This window comes from Phalaenopsis equestris, unplaced genomic scaffold, assembly GCF_001263595.1.
Source record: "Phalaenopsis equestris unplaced genomic scaffold, ASM126359v1 Scaffold000002, whole genome shotgun sequence".
NCBI classification, from domain to species: Eukaryota; Viridiplantae; Streptophyta; class Magnoliopsida; order Asparagales; family Orchidaceae; genus Phalaenopsis; species Phalaenopsis equestris.
In genome coordinates, this window is record NW_018164444.1 from 8,543,955 (window position 1) to 8,566,522 (window position 22,568).

Here is a 22,568-nt window from a genome sequence, read left to right on the forward strand (position 1 = left end):
TTTCAATTAAATCTTAGGGTGCGTTTGGGGCAGCTTGTGCATTTCAGGATAAGCGGCTTATTTTGAAAAGCGGCCCGCTGGTCGACTGAATAGATTGTCATGCGGTCTGCATTTTGTGTAAAAATAGAACCGCGTTTTAGGATAAGCGGGCAAAACGTGCAATTCAAACTGTACCGCGGCGTTTTCAAATACGCCCCTGCACTTATAAGCTGCCCCAAACGGGGCCTTAATCCGAGCTAGAATTTGAATCAATTTTTGAGAAATTAATGATCTTCGAGCTAAATTCAAAGCCCAAATTGTTCCCTTCTTAGGCTAGATTCGACTTTGTGCTCTTAAATTTTATACCATGGAAGTTTGATTAGTGATGAAAGTAACTGAAGTGACTATTATTTGATTTGGTATTAAGGATATATTTGAATATATTTTGTGATAAACTCCCTTATATGAGATGCTATAGTGATATGCATTTAGAATTATGAGGTATTCAGAATAAAACTTTAAGCACAATTATATTTTTGAAATGTTTTGTTGTGTTTAAAAAATGTAGGAGTTTTTTTTTTTTTTTTTATTGCTCGCAAAATAAAACTAACATTTGAAATATGATGGCGGTCAAAAACAGATAGCAAGTATATGTGTTGAAAATTATTGTATGAAGGTGATGATTGGAGGTTGTGGCAATTGCTTAGGTTGGGCGGGCAACATTGCAAATTCCAATTAGACAATGGATTGGGTGGGATACTCCAAATATCTCATAAAAGTACTCTATGATTCAATTTCTTCCAACCAAACACTTGAAATTATTTTAAACTTTGGCCTTTGATTTACTCTACTTTAATAATATTTGTAACTAAGCATACCATATGTAACTTTTTATTATTATTATTTTTATGGTGTAAGTAGTATTTTTATAAAAAAATATGAAATATTCTAAAAGGCCTATTTTCTTATGAATTTAAGATTCACAAATTTGAGTGATGCAATGTCGTCTAAAGTCTTATCTGTGATATCAAGCTTGAGACCAATTTAGACGAGATGTTGCTTTCTTCGATGTTGGTGACTTTGGATGTGCCTCAAATTAGGATTCCCAGCCGAAGGCCCATCTGAGAAGTTGTCAAAATTAGAGCCAATGATTCCCTTATAGATTATCTTTAACGATATCAGTGAACCTTGACCAATCCATCGACTCCTCCCGTTAGAAGCACCTATGCATGAACCTACTCCACTATCTTAGTCAATTCCTCACTCCCAGACATCATATTTTCTAATGACACTTTGTATAGTCTTTAGTACTTATTTGAATTATTTCTTAAGTTGTACTGATACTTGACACAACAACTAGAGAAAAACCAAGAAGAAATAGCCATTTACAATTCAATAGTGAGTATAAACGAATATTCTTAAAAAAGGAACTAAACCAACTTCTAAATATAGCTAATACTTAACATAAACAAAGGGAGTAGAAAATTTTTCATGTTAAACAAAAGCATTAGCAGAACGTTGGGAAGGCAAGCTGGCATTAAAGACAACGGAACAACTGCTGCTATTTACACGGTAATGAACTCTCCAGACTTCTCATGCTGCAAGAAGCTTCTTGATATCTTTCTGCAAAGCAAAAAAAAAACCAGAAGAAGAAAAATCGTTTTCAGAGATGTGAAATATGAAATACGAAGACAGCAAAATGAGCACCTTGCTTGTCAATTCTTAAATCCAGATAATACCACCAACATTCTTTTGAAATTATTCCATATATCGTGTTTGGCTAGAATGAAGAAAAAAACGAACGTTTTTTATTTCAATTTGCGACTCGACAGAAGAACAGAAGTTGAAATATTTTACATATTAAACCAGATAAACAGTGATAACATTTAGGCTAATCAGAGCACAAGTCATCAACAACAATCACATCAAAACATTCAAATATAACATTAGAGAATACATTTGTAATATCATTGATGCGTGCTGGAAAATTCATGGCGGTAGAGTAATGAATTATCGTCTCAGAGTTGCACGAGGATTCAACACACACTCAGATGAAAGAGAATCAATTTGTGATGATAGTAGAAGATTTTACGTGAAAAACTCATAAAAGGGAAAAACCATGGGGTCTGACCCAGTTATAAAAATTCACTATAAATTGATGATTACAAAGGCCCCTTTTTCCCACAGACGGGAAATGGTCACTAGATTTTCCAAGGTACAACGTCGAGCGACGTCTAGTTAGCGGTGGTCGACGAAAGTCGACAACGGTTGGCGGTGGTCGACAGAGGTCAGCGGTGGTCGACAGAAGTCGACAGCGGCCGACGGAGGTCAACGGAGGTAAGCGGTGGTCACTGAAGGTTGGTGGCGGCCGACGACGATCGACGATGACAGGGATGATGTTGGACTTGAGCTCCTCAATGTCTCAAGTTCTCTCTCAAGCCTCCTCCCCTCATGTGAGGGGTGAGGCTCTATTTATAGTGTTCTGGGTGCATGAATATGAATCATTTTGATCAGACGACCCATAGAGCTTCCCTCGATCGGATGACGTTTGATGTATATTTGAGTGCCTTAACGATGTCAGAATTGAACAATCTCGGGTTCGCTGGATTCATATTGTCGAGACGCTCGATTCGACTATGAACTTGCAGAATTCGACATTCGTTTGATCTTTCAAATGTGTCCCGAAATCTTCCAAGAATGATCTAATTGCTTGATATGGGCTTGATTTAACTCGGATTGGACTAACCTTGATATTATTAGGTCAATCTCATCAAGTATGTCAGTTTGACTATAAGTTTGCTAAAATTGAAGCTATGAATGACTTTTAATTGAAGTTTGAAAGTTTTTAGCTCAAAAAGTTGCATCGAAATTCGTGTCATGTCTCGAGATTTGTGATGGATGATGAAAATTTGTCAGTGGCGTATCGATTGCCCCCTATTTTCGCATGAGATCAACGTCGTCCGAAAATATCTAGATCTAGAACTTTTTTATTTTTGCCGTGTCAAAAAATATATATATATTATTGCGTCATTCTATATGGTATAAGAAGCTCTTATATCCCATAAAAATGAAAAAGTATCATTTGGTTGTGTTGTACTTTTTCATGTGGGAGAGTGGGGCTCGAATCCCACTCAAGACTGAAAAATGTTTTACCAGAGCCTGAAGAAATCGGGCGAGCCGCCTGCCCGAAGTTAATGAGGCGCAGATCCTAGCACGTGGCCCAAAGTAGAAGAGACAGACTCGAACGGGTGGGTAGAAGCTACAAAAATCTAAACCGTGCGCATGGGAAGGCGGGCCATCTAAAAATTTAGGAATTTTATGTGGGAACAAAAGTTCTTTTCTTTATTTAATTTTTGGAATATGAAAAGTTTTTTTTTTATGAGATGTTTTTTGTTTTAATGATAAACAATTTTTTTAATGAAAATTTGTTTTTTTTAATGAAAATGGTGGAGTCCTCATCCCCGCCTAGCAGGTGATTTGAGATTTCCCAAAAGAAGAAAGTCGTTTCCATCCTGCGTAGCAGTCAAACAACGGGATTTTCTTTCTCGTTATGTCGAAGAATTGCGGTGAAATGTTGCGGCGAAGAGTGGCGGCGAAGTGTTGCGGCATAACGTCATGGCGAAGCGTCGCGGCGACGCGACGCATCGTGGCGGAGCGTTGCGTATTCCAGAGGAGATTCTCGTGTCGCTCTTGCACATTTTGAAAGTGATAAAGAAATGATATAGTTTTTTTGTCTTGCCATGAGTGGGGATTTTCATGCTTATATGGTGGCGATATTTGAAGACCCCTTAACGATCATCAGAAGTACTGAAATTTTAGGAAGGCAATGCCGACGCTGATTGAAGATGAAATGATTTGTTGTACCCTTGTATATGTATATTTTAGTATTTGTAGCATTTTTAATCACCTGATGTTACAATTGTTGATAATAACAATGTATTTCTTTGTTGCTTTCACGGTTGTTGTGGCTTCTTAATTGTGCCAAAATTCTTCTGAGGCTCGTAGCCTTATGAGGAATTTTATGCACTTGTGTCTTCTGAGGCTTGTAGCCTTCTGAGGTATTTGGTATATCTGTGTCTTCTGAGGTTTGTATCATTTTGAGGTTTTTGATGTACCTGTGCCTTCTGAGATTTGTAGCCCACTGAGGTCTTTGAGTGTACATGTGCCTTCTGACGTCTTTGATGTACCTGTGTCTTCTGAGGCTTGTAGCCTTCTGAGGTCTTTGAGTGGAGACCCTGTTAACCACTTGCTCTCATGGAGTCTTTCTAGTGAGGACTCTATTCACTAATAGATTCCCATCGAGACTTGTCTCTTGGGCTCGTCTTCCGGGGGCATGGTAGCTTCTCATTGAGTTTTGTCGCTTGGGCTTGATTTTTAGGATTAACGTATCTTCCCGTTGAGTCTTGCCTCTTGGGCTTGACTTTTAGGGGCATGACAGCTTCTCATCCTCATGGGGGTTTTCTACACAAAAACTTTTCATGATAAAATAATAAAATTTCAATGAAATGACATTTTAAAGCAACATGAAAATTTTACTAAAATAAAATTAAGAGTTTATAAGTCATTCTTTTACTCAAATAAGATGACTTGGAGTTATACTTCTCATTCGATAACTCCAACGATTCTCTTCTAGTTCCCCTCACATTGTTCTTGTAAATAGCGACCCAAGTGACCTTGACGTATTAGACGTTCAATTTCTACATTTAATTGAAAACATCTTTCAGTTGAATGTCATTTTGCTCGGTGGAAATGACAATATTGAGACAGATGTCCACCATATGAATTTCTTAACGGCTTTGGCCACTTGAGAGTCTCTTCATCCTCGATTGTCATTAAGATGTTGACACGTGATGTGTTAAGTGCGTGTATTCTTTTTCTGATCATTGCTCACGATTCCCTTGTGGTTTGAACTTTTTTCGCTGTGATATTTGATTAGTATCCCTAGCGTTATTCTTGTGTTTGCCCCCCAATCGTTTAAACTGTTCCTTGTAAGTAATGATGGCCTCATATGCAAAGATTTGTGCCTCAACACGATGAACAAGGTCAGCATAAGAACGAACTGTCTCCCGCATCAATAATGAGTAGAAGGGTCATGGGCGGAGCCCTTCAAGGAAAATTCCTCTTAGTAACTCCGGATTTACTCCCGGAATCTGTCGGGCTTCAATAGAAAATCCGTGGGAGTAATCCTTCAGTGATTCTCCTTCGCTTTGACGAATTCTTGAGAGATGGGATGAATCCTTTATGATTCGTCGGTTTGCTACGAACTATTCCACAAACAGTCTGACAAGCTCATGAAAGGTGTTTACAGTGCCCCCTGATAGAGAGTAGAACCATGTTCGTGCTTGTCCTTTAAGAGTAGCCGGGAAAACCTAACACATAAGTGCATCAGAGGCACGTTGAATGTGCATGATAGTTCGATAATGATCAATATATTTGTAGGGGTCTGTTATCTCTTCATATGTGTCGATGTTCAGAAGCTTGAAACCTGTTGGGATGGGTGGCGGAGGACCGCATCCGCTAAGAGAGAGGATTCATGGATATTACGGTGAGTGTAGAAGCGATCATTTTTCTCTAGAGGGAACTCTTCCCGGACAAGACATCGTAGTTCATGACGAATGACATCACCTGGAATGACAGGGAGATGTGACGATGTCGAATGTGCTGCACGAGATGGATGAATGAAACTTGCGGTATCTAGGAGTTCAGCATCACGACCTGACAGAGGAAGTGTTCCTTCTCCAGGAAGGGGGCCAGTACGAGTTCGTCCGAGCGGTATGTTTCTAGTACGTCGCGGAGTTAATGGTAAACGAATTTCATCAAACGGTGTAGGTAGCAGCTGTTGAGCCCCGCGTAGTTGTAGGATTACTAGTTGAGACTTTATATTCTACGCATTCGATCTTTTATTGAAGAACCCGAAACACCTTCGTTGGCTGGATAGCGTCTTCCAGGGAGGGAAAATGAAGAAGCATGCCGCCCTTGCCTTCGTGACTGCTCCTTGGAATGATGGGTGTTGGAGTGGGATGCTCCGTGACCATGTAGTAAACCGCGTAAGTACTGTAGTTGTGGGATTGAAGCTTTCCCACAAACGACACTAAACTGATGCGTGATGGAAAATTCGTGGCGGTGGAGTAATGAATTATCATCTTAGCGTTGCACGAGGATTCAACACGCACTCAGATGAAGGGGAATCAACCTGTGATGAGACCAGAAGTTTTTACGTGGAAAACCCTTAAAGAGAAAAAACCACGGGTCTGGCCCAGTTATAAAAATTCACTATAAGTAGATGATTACAGAGACCCCTTGTCCCACAGACGGGAAAGAGATACTAGATTTTCAACTGACAGCGTCTGGTTAGCGGTGGTCAACTACAGTCGATGACGGTCGACAGTGGTCGACGGAGGTCAGCGGTGATCGACGATGGTCGACAGCGGTCGGCGGAGCGGTGGTCACTGACGGTTGGCGGCGGTCGACGACGATCGACGATGACAGAGATGATGTTGGACTTGAGCTCTTTCTCAATGCCTCAAGTTCTCTCTCAAGCCTTAGAGGTCAACAAATCCTCTCTCTCATGTGAGGGGTGATGCTCTATTTATAGTGTTCTGTGTGCAATTAATGCAAAAATATGAACCATTTTGATCAGATGATCCAGAGAGCTTCCCTCAATCGGATAACGTTTGATGGACATTTGAGTGTCTTAACGATGTCAGAATTGAGCAATGTCTGGCTCGTTGGATTCGTCTTGTCGAGAGGCTCGATTCGACTATGAACTCGTTGAATTCCACATTCGTTTGATCTTTCAAATGTGTCTGGAAATCTTCCAAGAATGATTTAATCGCTTGATCTGGGCTTGATTTGATTCAGATTGGACTAACCTTGATATCATTAGGTCAATCTCATCAAGCCGTCAGTTTGACTATAAGTTTGCTAAAATTGAAGCTCTGGATCACTTTTAATTGAAGTTTGAATATTTTTAGCTCAAAAGGTTGCATCGAGATTTGTGTCATGTCTCGAGATTCGTGATAGATGATAAAAATTTGTTGGTGGCGTATCAATCATATAAATAAGAGATAGAAGTTGTAATTGAAGAATGCTTTAATAGAATGACATATTACAAAATTCTTGAAGTATCAGTAGGCTCTTAAAAAAAAAGTTTTTTTTTTTTTTTTTTTTTTTTTTTTGGTAAACTATAAGAAATAATATTACTCAAATAAGGTTCTTGAGGTATCAATTGATCCAGCAGAATATACTGACATTCAACAAACTAATAGGAACAAAGGAATCACTAGCTCAAATGAGGAATCGAGATGAGTATACGGCCATCTGATAGCAAGTTGCTGGGATCCAATTGATCATTAGTATTAACCACATAAACATCTTATATGTCCATACCATGATGAAAAAAGAAATCCCTAACATTAGGCCCCCTAAAGAAAAATTCTCTCAATTATGGACAGTCCATAAAAGTAATCAACACAATCATAACAAAAAAATTTACAAGCTTAACAATATGAGGATTATTACTTCTTATTATTACTATTACTATTAATATTATTATTATTATTACTATTATTATTATTACTACTATTACTATTATTATTACTACTATTGTTATTACTACTACTATTACTATTATTATTACTATTAATATTACTACTACTACTATTATTAATACTACAATTACTACTACTATTATTACTTTATTTAAGAAAAATCACAATAAATTTGATCAAAAGATTACTGGAATAATAGATATAGAGTCACAATTAGACAAATTTAATAATGGGAAAATAAATTTAATTAAAGTTAAAAAGAAAATGTATGAAAATCGTCTATTATCAAAATCATCTATTATCCAAACATTATCAAAACAAAAAGTAAGTTGTGTTTCAGATTTAGAACAAATAAGTTTATCAATAATTTTATCAATAATTAATAAAGAAGATTGGGATCAGATAAGACAACAAAAGTGTCACAAATTCATATAGACTTACTTATGATTGGAATAAAAGGTTTACATAGGAAAAACTTAGGAACTAAAACTTTAATAATATTATTTGATAATAGGTGGAGCGATCTATCTAAATCAATTATAGGATCTTTTGAAATAGATATAAATGATAATGAAGTCATAATCTATTTTGTTCCAGATTTTATAATGGAAATCAAAGAATGTGCATAACATTTAAAAATATGAATTAAGACTAAATGATATAATATGATAAATGGATCTCTAAATTTAAGAATAACAACGGGATTTATAGGTAAAATGCAAGAACACTCAAATGTTAAACTCAAATTAAATAATAAAATGTTAGAACAAATGTTAGCTAGTCAAGGAATCAAAGCTATAGAAGGAAAGAAATTTAGTTCAGAAATATATGCAGGAATTGAATGGAATCTAAATACATTTTTAGAAAAAACAATTTTATTATCAAATGAAAATACATCTTATGAACAAGATGGTAGACTTAGTATAAGATTTTCAGATTATCATACTAGACAAAATAAACATGAATCAGATGATGACTTGGAATCAATACAGTCTTAATTTGAAAATAGAAGAACATCAAAATGGTAGACTGGTATAAGATTTTTAGATTATCATACTAATAAACATGAATCAGATAATGACTTGGAATCAATACAATCTGAATTTGAAAATAAAGAGCTTAATGGAAGACATAGATTTTAGTTCGATAAATTCTTATGAACAATTACAAGATTATGTATTTAGCATGAAAAGTTTCTATTCAAAGTTACAAGAAAGATACAATTTTGATTTGGCAAATGAAAATAGATTTAATGATAATTTTAATTAGAGAATGATTGATTCTCAATATAAAATTGAAGAAATAAAAGTAAATCAACAACCCATGGATTTAGGAGTAGTAGCGGGACCATCTAATCAAGATAAAGGTAAAAGACCTAGGTTTGATCCAGTTCCCCCCTTAGGAGAGGATGGTGCTCCTGGAAGACCATATAGACAGGGAACCTCTAGAAGAGATTTTTATGAAGACAACAATTATAATTTTAAAGGAAGTATTGAACTCATAGAAAGAATTAATTTAATACCAGCTCATAGGAATGAAACCATTTTAACAATTAATTTAAATAACCCTCAAATGTGGGAATCTGTTATATCCACATGGGAATTTGATGCTATAAGAGCTTGGGCAAATAGTGATAAAAGTGGTGTAGGAGATATGTTTGCCTTTTTAGAAACTTTATTAGGAGAAACATCAGCCAATATATTTAATGAAAACAATTTTTATAATTTTACAATTAAGACAATTAGGAGATAATCCGTATAATTTTACAATGAAGACAATCCGTATAATTTTACAATTAGAACAATTAAGACAATTAGGAGATAATCCGTATGATTTTACAAAATTTATAAGAACACTTATACTGGGATTTGGCCCAAATAGGCAGAATACCAATATTCAAGATCAAGCTTATCGAAACCTAGAACAATTAAGTTTATATGATTTGCCTCAAATAAATAAATTTTGTACATTATATGTAGCATATGCCGGTAGAGCAGTTAAGTATTTTGATGATGAGATATCAAACATATTTTTAATAAAATTACCTGGAGAATTAGGAAAAAAAATTCATGAAAAATGGACAGAAACATAGAAATCTAGAAAATATTAGAGGAATAGGCATAGGATCCCGAATTGTATTCACATTTAATATTTTGCAAAATAAATGAAGAGAATATAAGATTCAAAACAAGTTAAAAGACAATCATATAAGTTTTGTAAAAATATTTGTACTTCACAAAACTTTTCAGAAAGGCAGCCATATAGAAAACGAAGAAAAGTACTTAGAAAGTCTAATAGCATAATACCTTCAAAAAATAATAATTTTAAAAAACCTAATAATAATAAAAAGTGTCATTGTTATATTTGTGATTCCTGAAACATTTAGCTAATAAATATAATAAAAGAAATTATAATAGACCAAGAATGTTATTAATAGAAGGGTTAGAAGAAGATGTAGTAAGTATTTCTTCCAACGAATCTAATGATACTATTTACAGTATAATAGATGAAGAAAGTGAAACCGAATCAATATCATCATAATATAATATGGAATGCTTGATAGGAGCTGTAGATAAATGGAATTTATATAGATGGAATATAATTAATGAAAATTTAAATATAGACAGATAATGGAAAATTGTGACCATCTTTTTGAATCAAGAAAATGTAGCATGACTAAAGAATGCATTTATTGTAATTATTTTCCAGATAAAAATCATAAATATCGTTGCCAATTATGTTTAATAGAATTACGCCATTTATGCTTAAAGAAAAAACATAATTTAGAACATAGAGACTTTGTAAAGCCTAAAGCAAAAAGACAACTTAGATATTTCTACAATACTACAAAACTTAAATCTTGAATTAGAAAAAATCCAATTAAATAATGAAAAAATATTATTTAGAATAGAGAAGTTAGAAGAACAAAGTAAAAATCAAGAGAAATTTCAAAATGAATTAATACAAACATGTGAAAAAGATAAACAGAAGCTTTTATTTTAAAAAAAGAAAATAAAAAAAAACTATTAAGAAGAAAAAGATAATATCAACATCTGAAAGTGAAAAGTCATCTATTCAAAACATAAATTCAGATCCCGATGATATTGAAAAAATTAATAAAGTAGATTTTACTATTACTAATTTTAAAGAATTTAATAATACTGAAACATTGTTATCACAAAACTATCAAAATTACTCAACATCTTTGTTAATGGTAAATATAAATATAATCTTAGAGGATGGGAGTCAAATAATGGTACCCACATTAATAGATAGTGGAAGTACAACTTCAGCAATAACAAAAAATTATTTACCAAGGAAATTTACTAAATGTCATTCCACTAATATAAACACATATTTAGTAGGCAACCATACTTTAGATTTTAATCAATGTTTAAAACATAGTCAAATTCAATTTTTCTTAATCATGAAACTTACGAGCCTTTTAATGGGTTGATCTCGAAAACCCGCATCCACCTAAAATGGTATTAAAAGGCTCGTTTTTAATAGAATTATTTTGTTTATCCATTTTTAAAGACTTATTAGTATTTTTATTCTTAATAAAGTTCCTTTCTTGATAATCATAAGTATTATAATCATGATATAGATAAATAGATAAATATCATTCATTTCTAAATGGTTCATGTAGATCATCTATTTTTTTGTAATGGTACTTCTAATTTTTCTGTTATCTGCTTAAATCTTTTATGTGGACACACATGTGTCATTTCTCTGAGTCTTTTTAATATTTTTCTTATAGTTTCATTAGATCTTCTCTTAATATTTGTAAAATATCATCTTTTCCTATTATTTCTATTAATTCTTTAATAAAATTTGATTCAATTGGATTTATATCTAATTGATTTCTTATAACTTCTTCAGGTAATCTTAAAGTCATTAATAACATTCAAAACTTAATTCACTAGCATAAAATATTTTTTCTCTTATAAAATTATTATAAAATCATAGTCATTCATCTTCTGTTGCTAACATTTTTTTGACTATGTAGTGGCTAATAATACTTTTTCAGATTTGTTTCTGCTTATATTATTAAGTTCATTTAATTCTTCAGTAAATGTTTTAAAATAAAATTTTCCTATAAATTCTTTAGCTTGTCTAGTTTCTATGTATTTAATAATTTTATGCATTTTTAATTTTTTTGTTATTTCTTTTAAATTTTCTTCCATTTATATTGTTTTTAATTAATCTAAATTATTCCTTTCCTCATAGGTTTAATACGTTCTTCCCCGTGGATATAGAATTCTTCTGAAGAAACTCATGTGAAAGATAGTCTCAAATACAAACGTAAAATCTTTTTACGACTTTATTTATTTCCTCTGATTCATAGAACAACATACACCGACAGGCTAAATCTTACATCCAAAATGACAACAAAAAAGGCATATGAAAACTTCCTCTTTCATTGCCTCTCTCATACATGATTCTCAGAATTTAATTTATTAGAATTAAATGAAAATATGATACTCAATAGGATACAATGGCGAAAAAGGATTCACGTAACCGACCCCAATTAGTGGGATAAAGGCTTGTTGTTGTTGTTTTGGATTTACTAAGATGTAAGAATTATTTGTTTTAGCAAACAATTAAAAGTTAATCCGAGAAAATAAAATGGTTACAATTAGTCATTCAATGCTGACACATTCGTCAAAGATTTTGCTATTCCAAAACTAATGATTTACATTATAAGTGTGCAAATTATTTGCTACAAAATATTTCTTGAAAATGCCACAAGAAATGTCCTCAAAAGTGTAAAATAGGATAACAGAATTTTGCAAGTACTAAAAATGTTTTACCATCAAAAAAGCATAAAATCATAAATAAATCATCTGCTCGTGCTGAAGTCACTATAAATAAACATTCAAGCACATTGAACACTACAGAGCAATCACACAAAATAAAAGCATGTTATCAACCCCATCTTAAATATTGACCATCTTTACCAGTTTTTGGAATTAAATTTTACCACCTATGTCCCAATTGAAAATAAGAGATTTAGCAGAACTTCTTTAAAAAATATATACAATTTTAAATAAGCACATGATCAAGAAACTCACCTCAATTTGGAATGGCGAGGTGGTAGGCGGGTACCTCTCAACAACTTTACCATTCTTGTCTATCAAAAACTTTTCAAAGTTCCATTTAATAAGGTCACCAAGAAATCCCCCAGCACTTGCCTTGAGAAATTGATATAATGGAGCTGTATTTGGTCCATTTACATCAACCTGTTAGTGGAAACATAACTAACAAATTAATAAAATGGTAACAAAACCCTCTTAAAAGAACACATGCATTGGGTCATGGAAACAAGTTCAATAATGAGGACAAACCTTATCAAATATGGGAAATTCTGCTTTAAACTTTGTGCAAGCAAATCGCTTTATTTCTGGATTTGAACCAGGCTCTTGACCTCCAAATTGATTGCAAGGAAAGGCCAAAATCTCAAAGCCTGTATTCAATAACGTAAAAGGTGACATGAGAAGCAAATTGGTATACGGTGAGAATTCTTGGTGAGAAAGCCTCAAAAAAGTAGAGAAGGTTGGCCGACTGAAGTCTATGGACTGTTTAAATTACACGAAAATCTCAAAAGTCAACTGATAATTCAACATCGGATTTTTTTTTTTTCTTAATCGCTCCAGCAGCTACGTGTGCTATGGCACTTCTAGTTACATTTGAGAACGCAATCACGAAATTATGGTTTCTTCAATAAATTCAAAAACATGGTAGGAAATGCCTTTTTAAAATAATAAATTAAATAATCACGTAAGATAAGAATAAAACTAGCTGAAGATTGATAATACCAGAATTAACCCAAATCACATTAGAAAAAACAAATATTATTATCGAAAGCAAATAGATGGTTACAATCAACACATTTGAAAGAAAAAATACAACACACACGACACACAACTCACATTAGGGCAGATCTCGGGTGATGACGGTGGCGGTTAGGGGGCTCAGAGAGGTGTTGGCAAGGTAGGGAAGGGGTTTATGGACTGTGGATGATGAGTGGCAGTGGTAAGAGGCAGCTGGAACAGCAGAATAGCACGGGGCGACAATCCAAACAACAACAGGTTGTTGTTCGGGGCGGTTGGACAGCAGGAAAACAACAAAGGTAAGATGTTTTGTGTTGCGCCAGCGAAGGTGGAGGGTTGGGACAATGAGGGCAGCGAGGACGAGGGAAGAGAAAGCGCTGGGGTGGATGGAATTGCATAAAACAGCAATCAGGATATTGTTGAGGGCGGTTACAGCGAGTGGCAAGGAGAGATGTGGAAAAATGAGGAAAAGGATAGGAGAAAGATAATCACTACCTCGGGAGAGAGAGACAGCCGCAACACCACCCAATAACTCACATACAACCCTCAAAAGGAAAAACAAATGTCAGTGATTGTCCAAACAAAAATCATAAATAAAACTCACGAAAACCCTAAGACAACAAACAATATATTTATAATAAGTACCAGTAGTTAGAATAGGAAGACAATAAAGTTAAGAGATCAAAAAGAAAATTGGACAGCGGTAATGTAGATACTACAGTGCCGCTATGGTAAGCTCCCGCATTAATTTCCAGGGATTGGGGGAGTTTCGACTTCATTCGTCAATGCATCTGATTCCTTGTAACATGGAGTCAAGGTTGTCACGTTGATGATAATAGAGATATTGCAATCCCTAGGAGGTCAATCACGTAGGTGTTATCATTCCACAACATATTCTGGTAGAATATGTATCCATCCTCTTTTGGCACAACCTGAGCTGGCGCTGTAGACAGACGAGTATTCTCAAAAATCAGGTATCAAGTCATCCCATTTGTAAACTGCTTCTTCCACTTCCTGTACTCGACATAATGTAGGTGATAAACAAACATGTGAGAAAAAACCAACTTTGGGGTGAAATCTATGGCAATGTGCACCACTCTCACTAGCAACCACTCAGGAGAGTCATATTAGTCTTCACTGATAGACACTCGATCTTATTGAAGAATTTTCCTCCCCATCAAGCTCCTAATACAAATTTTCAGTATGGGGTTCATCCCTCTTGTCTGGACATTTGATGATGGCTACTATGTTGAACTGAATCTAATACATAAATAACTCCATGTAATCTTCTCGACGTGGTACAAAAGTGCCTCATCTCTTACATGTGGGATCTCCCTCAGTATGGGCATCTCACGGATGAGTTCATGGATTTGAATTGTCTAAATTTTTCTTATCCGGGATTGCCCTGTGTATGATATTGACTCCCCAAACTCATAGCCCATTTGGACATCCAAGGACGATTATACCGATGCTCCTCTCAATGCCTATAAAATGCTAGCTCGAGGCACCTAAATCTCGTACTCTGTCGGAATGCACATTACATCAGAATCACTTTCTTCTAAGATAGCTATTGTTACCTCAACTAGAATCTCTGTCTTGGAGTCAACTCAAATCGATAGCGTTTCTTCCTCGTTGGAAGAAAATTTGAGAATCTTCTTTGAAGTCTGCACATTCTTCTGGATCATTGTTTATCTCTTCAAATGGAAGCTGGTCCTCCTGCTTTGTCTCCTCACCACCTTCAGTGTATTGCGTCATTACCCAAATGTTCAAGAACGCCCTGCTCCGTGAAACATATCACCCCCTGAATCTGACCCTTATGTCTATAATAAGCTAGTCAGAACTAGTGTTGGATCTCCCGCTTCATACAGATTCGCCCGTTCTCCACATGCTGGCTCTTCTCCCAGCCTCCTCTACTACTGGATTCCAAATCTCCGTGGCCGGTCTACTACATCATTAAAGTCCTCCCTATGAAAGGGATTCAGATTCTCATCTATGACTCCCCTTCGAATCTTTCGATCTTGATCGAGGGTAATCTTCCATTGAATTTCATCCTCAATGTTCGCAATTCTCCGCTGAAGTTAGCAGATCTCTCATTGTATCTCGTCCCAGGTAGGGTCGGACATATATCTCCTTAGTGACATGACTAGAGTTTAGAGTTGGGAGGTGAAAGAAGATAAAAATAATTGGTTTAAGGTTGCTGATTTTGAAAATCAGCAAGGAGAAATTAGATTTAGGGATATGTGATAGTGGAAAGAGTATTTGAAGGTATGAAAGAAATTTTTTTGGTTATGGCGGATGCTAGGAAACCTTAGGATAAAACTAGGGTTAGGCTAGTTTTGATGTCTGTAGTTAATCCAAACTACATTAGGAAAAATTAATATTATTGCCGGAAACAAATAGATAGTTACAATCAGCACATTTGAAAGGAAAAATACAACACGCACGACACACAACTCGAGTTAGGGCGGATCTAAGTTATGGTGGTGGCGGTTAGAGGGCTCAGAGAGGTGTCGACAAGGTAGGTAAGGGGTTTCCAGATTGTTGATGAGGGATGAAAGCGGCTAGGGGCAGCTGGAACAGCAGGACAGTATGGGGTCGCGGTCCAAACAACAGCAGGTTGATGTTTGGGGCGCCTAAACAATAGGAAAAAACTAAAGGGAAGGCGTTGAGTGCCGTGGCAGCGAAGATGAAGAGCTGGGACAGCGAGGACAGCGAGGAGAAGGAGGTGGGGGCGGTTGGAAGCAGTCAGGATGTTGTTGTTGGCAGCTGCAACGACGTACAGCTGCAGGGAGCTATGTAGAAAGATGCAGAATGGAATATGAGGAAGATAATCACAATCTCGGGAGAGACATACAACCGAAGAACCACCCAATTCCAGGGATACAACCCTCAAAGAGGAAAATGGATGTTCGTGATTGTTCAGACAGAAAGCTGAAATAAAACTCACTAAAACATAACCCTAAGACAACAAACAACATATTTATAATAAGTATTAGTAGTTAGAATAGAAAGGAAACAGAAAAGATAAGAGATCAAATAGGAAATTGGTCTGCAGCACTGTAGCAACTACAGTACTGCGATGGTATGCTACTGCGTTAGTTGAAAGACCGGATTTAACCTAGATGAAGTAAATAGAGAAGAGAAAGTTCACCAACATCCTCATCAATCTCTTTATCTCACCATTTGTAGTCAATTGTACAAAATAATGTTCTCCATTTTGCCTGATTAAGTCTTGCTACATGAGATGTTAAATCAAATTCCCTTTATTATTATTATTTTTTTGTATGTGTACAATGTTTAGCCATATTGCATTTTGAAGTAGGCTATTCATTGGTTTATTTAATGCATGAAAAATTCATGTAAATAAACTATATTTCTCTTGAATAATTCATTTGCCATTATATTATCAATTTTAATAATGTTAATGCATGAAAAATTCATGTGAATAAACCTATGTATGAAATAACCAAAAACACACATCTAGTTTATCCAAAAAACAATCCACATGATGTTTCCAAGGTCAATAAAATTGCAGCTAAAAAATGAGTTGTAGAACACTGGACACTTTCATGGCCTTTAGTAAGCATTTATAATTCATGGATCAATTCATATGGTGATCACTTGAAGTTGAAGGTTATTTTTCTAAGGATAAAAAACTATCTCATACTTTCATTTGGTGAGCTCAAGGCCAATACAAATATCAGACGAGCACAATGCCAATTAAAAAAAAAGGTGGTTATAAAATCAAGTAAATATATTATATCTACATGAAACTAAGTAAATTCATCATAGTTAGGTCAGTTGAGATTGGTGCCTAAGACCTCTAGGTTAGAAAACATGAGTATATTGGTTGAGCCATTGTCCTTTGATACATGAAATTAGGATGCAAATTGTTGTAAGTTAAAATAGTTACCTTAGACTAGTTTAGAAATCTAAAACTACTTAGAACTAAGAGGTCAATTGCATATGCTATTACCAACTTTAAGCACTCTAAATTCCACAGTTGTGCTATTTGCTAATTTATGTCAATCAGACATCTTTACAAGTGCACGAAGATAGTTGAAATTTAAGAATCAATTCAATTATTCATGTGTTTAGCTTCTATCAAGTCCTCTAACTTTATTAACAAGTAAATGTTTGTATTGTTCTGAAAATCATGAAAGGAACAATGAACCATGTTGGTAAGCTATCACATGCATTTCATGATCAAACTTCATCATAAAGTTCCATATTATCAGTGTTATCAAAGTGCAAAGCATAATATGATATGCAAGGCTTTATTTTTGCTTCAAAGAATAAAACGCAAAGAGAAATGACGCTTTTATTAACCAAAGCGCTAATATGCTAGATAAAACTATCAATGCATAAATACATCAATTAAAAATTATAAAATATAAAGTAAGAGTTAAAGATTGATATAAAATAGAAAAGAATGTAATATAATACTTAAAATTTGAACAATTTCTAATAGTTGCAATATTAAAAGCTTTGAATTACAAAAAAAAAAATCCCGCAAATTAACTTTAGCACTTCAAAGTGCGTTTCAGCGAAGCAAAGCGGCCGTCTACCACTTAGCTTCGCTTTGATAATGAAACACAATTTTAAAAACATTAATGGTCTGTTTGATCTGTTGAGACTAGGAATGCTCTCTCTTTATCACAATAATTTTTTTCTTCCATGTGTGCATAATTGTCATTTAAAAAGTAATGTATTATTCCCTTCATTATGGCATTATGATTTTCCATTGCAAATCAAACAATACTAGATTACTTATGGAGGCTATTACCCAATCCTCCAAGAAAAAACTCCATCATCAAACAACAATGTCTTCTTCAAACAAGATAAACTCTCTTTATTAAAATGATTATAAATCAAATAAAATTTATGAATAAAACTTTAAAGTAGATCGCTTATTAGTACTTATTCCAATCCCCCAAAAAAGAGCTCCACCAATAAAACACAGAGTGAGATACAAAAAAGATAAATGCTATACAAATCTACAGTCTGCATAATGATTGCATGCCATACCAGATATTAAATCATTCACAAACATTCTTCATTGCATTACAATGGAAGTGCGGTTTTTATATTTGATCCAGGATTGTTATCTCCACATTAAGTCATGAGATATTTTTTAGGAAACTTGTAAGAAAATATTTTGTGCACCCTCACAAAACAAATAACTTAAGAATGCATGGAGCCACTAAAAAAGATTCACAATTCCGCAACTATTCGAATAAAATACAAAAGTATCCATCATTTGATTGGCACCTATCCGGCCATATAAAGTTGACACTAACAATTGTGGACCGTGCAAGTTTTAGGAAAATAAGTTAAGAATAGGTTATGAGAGAGAATAGCTCAGCTATCAATTATAAGAATTATAAGACTTCTATTTGCTAGGGAGATATTTATATTTTGGTCTATTTTTATCATAAAACCTTTCATATCATTTTATTTTATATCTCATTTATTTGACTAATAAAGAATAGAAACTTACTTGCACTCAAAAAAAGAAAGCAACTCTAGTGAATATCTCAATCATCTCAAAACAACACATTCAAACTTTTAGATACAAATCAACAAAATTAAAAAAAAAACTCTAGAATGAAAAAAATGTAAGAAAAATATAAATAAGGTTCCACTTGAGATTAAAAATATGTACCTTGACTCTTATATTTTTCGTAAAGGTGAGAAAGTTCTGTGTAATTTGATGTTGTCAACCCACTGTCATATTGATATAAAGATATCAAGAACAGTAGGAAAAATTAGCTTCAAAGGAGAGAATAAATATACAGCACGCTAATATTCTTTCAAAGGAAGAAAATTTACCATTTTGAAGCAACATTAACAATTAATAAAATCTTTCCCTTGAATTTGCTAAGTGAAACATCATTGCCATCAATATCCTGAACCAATAGCACAGTCCATATAAAATACATTTTTTTCCTCACGGAAGCGCTAGCAAGAACAATAAAAAATGCACAGCAAACATATATTTTGTACCCTTTCAAAGAAATTTAACTTTTGCAACACTTCAGAAGAGAAAAAGAATAATGCTTCAAAAGCCATAATACTTGTGTTATTGATGTAACTCAGATTAAAGTAGGATTGAAAGAATATAGGATAAGATTTTATTATTATGGAAGAAGAAATATATGAAAGAAGCGAGGATTCACTCACTCAAAATCATGGAAACTTGCTCAAATATGATAAGTGGGGATTCACTCACCCAAAATTAACTCATAGCCCAAACACAAAGAACCTATTTGACTTATCCGCTAAAATCCTTACATATACATGGCTTTTACAGCTGATGTATTTTTGGTCAACAGAATCTTGGCAGGGAATTTTGATGGTGCGTAAATGAGGTTGGTGACAATGGGTGGATCAGAAGTAGAATAAATTATCTAACAGATACACCGTCGGTTGTCGCTTGCTCCATGCTTATTTTTCTACTTCGCTTAAGCAGCCTCGTAATAATTTTTTCATAGCGAAGGAGGACCAAACCGCTAAATGTAAGTGAAATGGAATTAAACATGTCGAGTCACATTTATATTTCAACTAACGCTTTTGAGGGATCATTTGGTTGTTTGTAAATAGAAAACATGCTTTAGAAATGTACAGTTTCTTTATAATCCCAAAATAAAATCAACATATTTGAGAGATTTTAAAAGTTCTCTTAGGGCTTAATCAACGATAATTTCTGCGTAAATCCAACCAAATTACAGAATCGATTGTATTAAACGTTTCACAAAACCCGATTTCTCACATCAATAAACCAAAGCAATCTCTGAGCTGAATTCCCTGCCCTAACGTTGCGAAAAAGATAAGAAAATTCTCACCCAAGCAAACCAAAAAGATCACGGTGACATATCGAAACAGCAATTGTGCGTGTGCGTGTTAAAGAGAGAAGACGCTCCAACCTTGACCGCGAAATTGTGAACACTCTTCTCCGTGGCGGCGGTAGCGAAAGCTACGCCGGGCGTACGCTGCCCATCCGTCCCGAAACCCACAGGAATCCTCGAGCTCCGCAAGGAGAGAACCTGAGATCTCCCACAACCAGATGAGAACTTCGCCGACAAGCCCAGATACACGGAAGCCGCCCGTATGCCCCCAATTCTCACTCCATCGACGGCGGAGGAGATGCCGCCGGTGAAGACCGGGGAGGCCGCCGCGAATACCGAAGAAGTCATCGCAAGATGTGCAGGAAAGCAGATTTTTTGGTTTGGTTTTTGTTTCGTGAGCGTTATTCGGAGCTGAAGATAAACGAAGGGCTATTTACATGCCACGCAATTCGGCCATTTACATACCACCACCCCTTCAATACGCATTTACATATCCACCACTCAAACTTTTTTTTTTACAATTATACCATTCTAATGTTTCATACAATGGAATCAGGGGATGGTTGTGGGAGGCCTATTAAATTCTTCAATATCATATAATACACTAAAAATTTTATCCATTAAAATTTAAATATTTAATAATAATTTATTATTGACTATATTTTTAATTTAATAATATTATTTATAATAATTTTTTATTTTATTTTAAGAAGATGAAAATTTTAAATTTAATTATTCGTCACTTTTAGTTTTCACTCCATCACTATTTTTGTGAGAATAAAAATGGCACTATTTAAGTTTTAAAAAATGAAATATATTTTTCATGCATAAAAAAAGTTGGCGTACAAATGAATTTTGAATACCAAATGAATTTGTGTAGTGAGATTAAACAATAAGAGAAGAACAAACACATGAGCAATTTTTCTTGGTTGTTAATTTCTTGACTAACATTGCAATGTGGTTAAAATTGTGAAAACTTAAAATTCTAATTGGTTTTCTTGCTTCCTGAATTTTTCTGAATATTATAAGAATAATCATTTAAACCTGTCGTGTTGGGAGTATCGCATGCCTTCAAATTGATTGTAAAGTGTGATCACAACTTCTCTTTTGCTCGAATGGAAGTAAGATTTCATGATGATTAATGAAAAAAAAATACAAGAAACTATTACAGAGTCTGATTCCAATCTTCATATTCCAATTTACAGCTAGTAAGAAAATTTATCACCGTCTCGACTAAAAAATACAACTTTTTATTGTATACATCATTTATATACAATTTCATATAATATTCCATCTTCATTCACAAAAAGAATATCAACCATTTCACTACAGGAATAGAATAAATGAATAAAAGAGGGGAATATGAACAATTCTATTATGTATATTTCAAGAAGGTTATGAAAGTTATTTTCCAAATCAATAAGAACACAATGACTCTTTCTACAACTCTATCTCTATTTCACCCTAGTCTAATGAAGAGCTGGCCAATAAGAAGAATTGAACCACTTAAATCCATCTAAATTCTTTTGCATGAATGGTAGCATCCCCGGGTGGATTCAACAGGAATCACCTGTTCATGGCTCCAATGTTGAGTTTATCAATTACTAGATGGAAGATGTGTTTCTCGAGTTCGTAAAATTTATTTATGCATTATTTGCAACATCCTTGGAACTAAATGCAATAGTGTAAGTGAAATATACAACAACCATTAATATAGAAGATAAGATAAATTACCTTAACATTCATTATGGTTTAGTTCATGACAATTGATTTAACTAACACATCGTCAGAGAAGAGTGCATAATGATAGAGATTTGGATTTTCCAACTGATGCATAATGGTAGAGATATGGGTTTTTCAAATGTGACATAGTGGCAATCATTAACATAAATATGCCACAATGGATGTCCTTTAGTGTCAATAATGCCTACAACATAAATACATGGTAAATCAATCATTTGTCACGATTTACAGTTACATTCTCTGCTTTCAATATTTACTTAATATTTATTAAAAAGCCCTTCGAGCTTAGTTGTGTATAATATTGATGGGCGCAAATTGATCTTTTCTACTACTAATATCTCTTATGCAATCCTTTGCACGTGACACTAGTTCATGTTTTCATATAGGTGAAATTAACATCCTCATTTCTCTTAGTTCCATAAGCATTGCTCTGAGCATATCAATCAAGCCAGCCACATGCTTACTCCTGACCTCCTCAATCCATGCATTAAGGGATTAAATTAGATTATTAGTATTGTAATTATTGAATTCAGTTATGTCCTGTGAGGCATTCCTAAAGATAAGAGCGGTACAAACCATGAGGGAGAGGTTGAGAGAGATGGAGAAGAAGAGAG

At 34.4% G+C, this 22,568-nt stretch overlaps 1 protein-coding gene across 1 annotated transcript; it reads right to left on the reverse strand.

Annotated features, from left to right (window-relative positions):
• Positions 1–1,395: 1,395 nt before the first annotated feature.
• LOC110036796 (probable phospholipid hydroperoxide glutathione peroxidase) lies at positions 1,396–20,631 on the reverse strand. Its single transcript, XM_020741327.1, has 6 exons — positions 20,290–20,631; positions 19,196–19,272; positions 19,029–19,090; positions 12,878–12,996; positions 12,605–12,772; positions 1,396–1,602 (listed from the first exon to the last, which is right to left on the reverse strand). Exons 1-6 carry the CDS (start codon positions 20,557–20,559, stop codon positions 1,573–1,575), a joined length of 726 nt encoding a protein of 241 aa, XP_020596986.1. The 5' UTR covers positions 20,560–20,631; the 3' UTR covers positions 1,396–1,572.
• Positions 20,632–22,568: the final 1,937 nt, after the last annotated feature.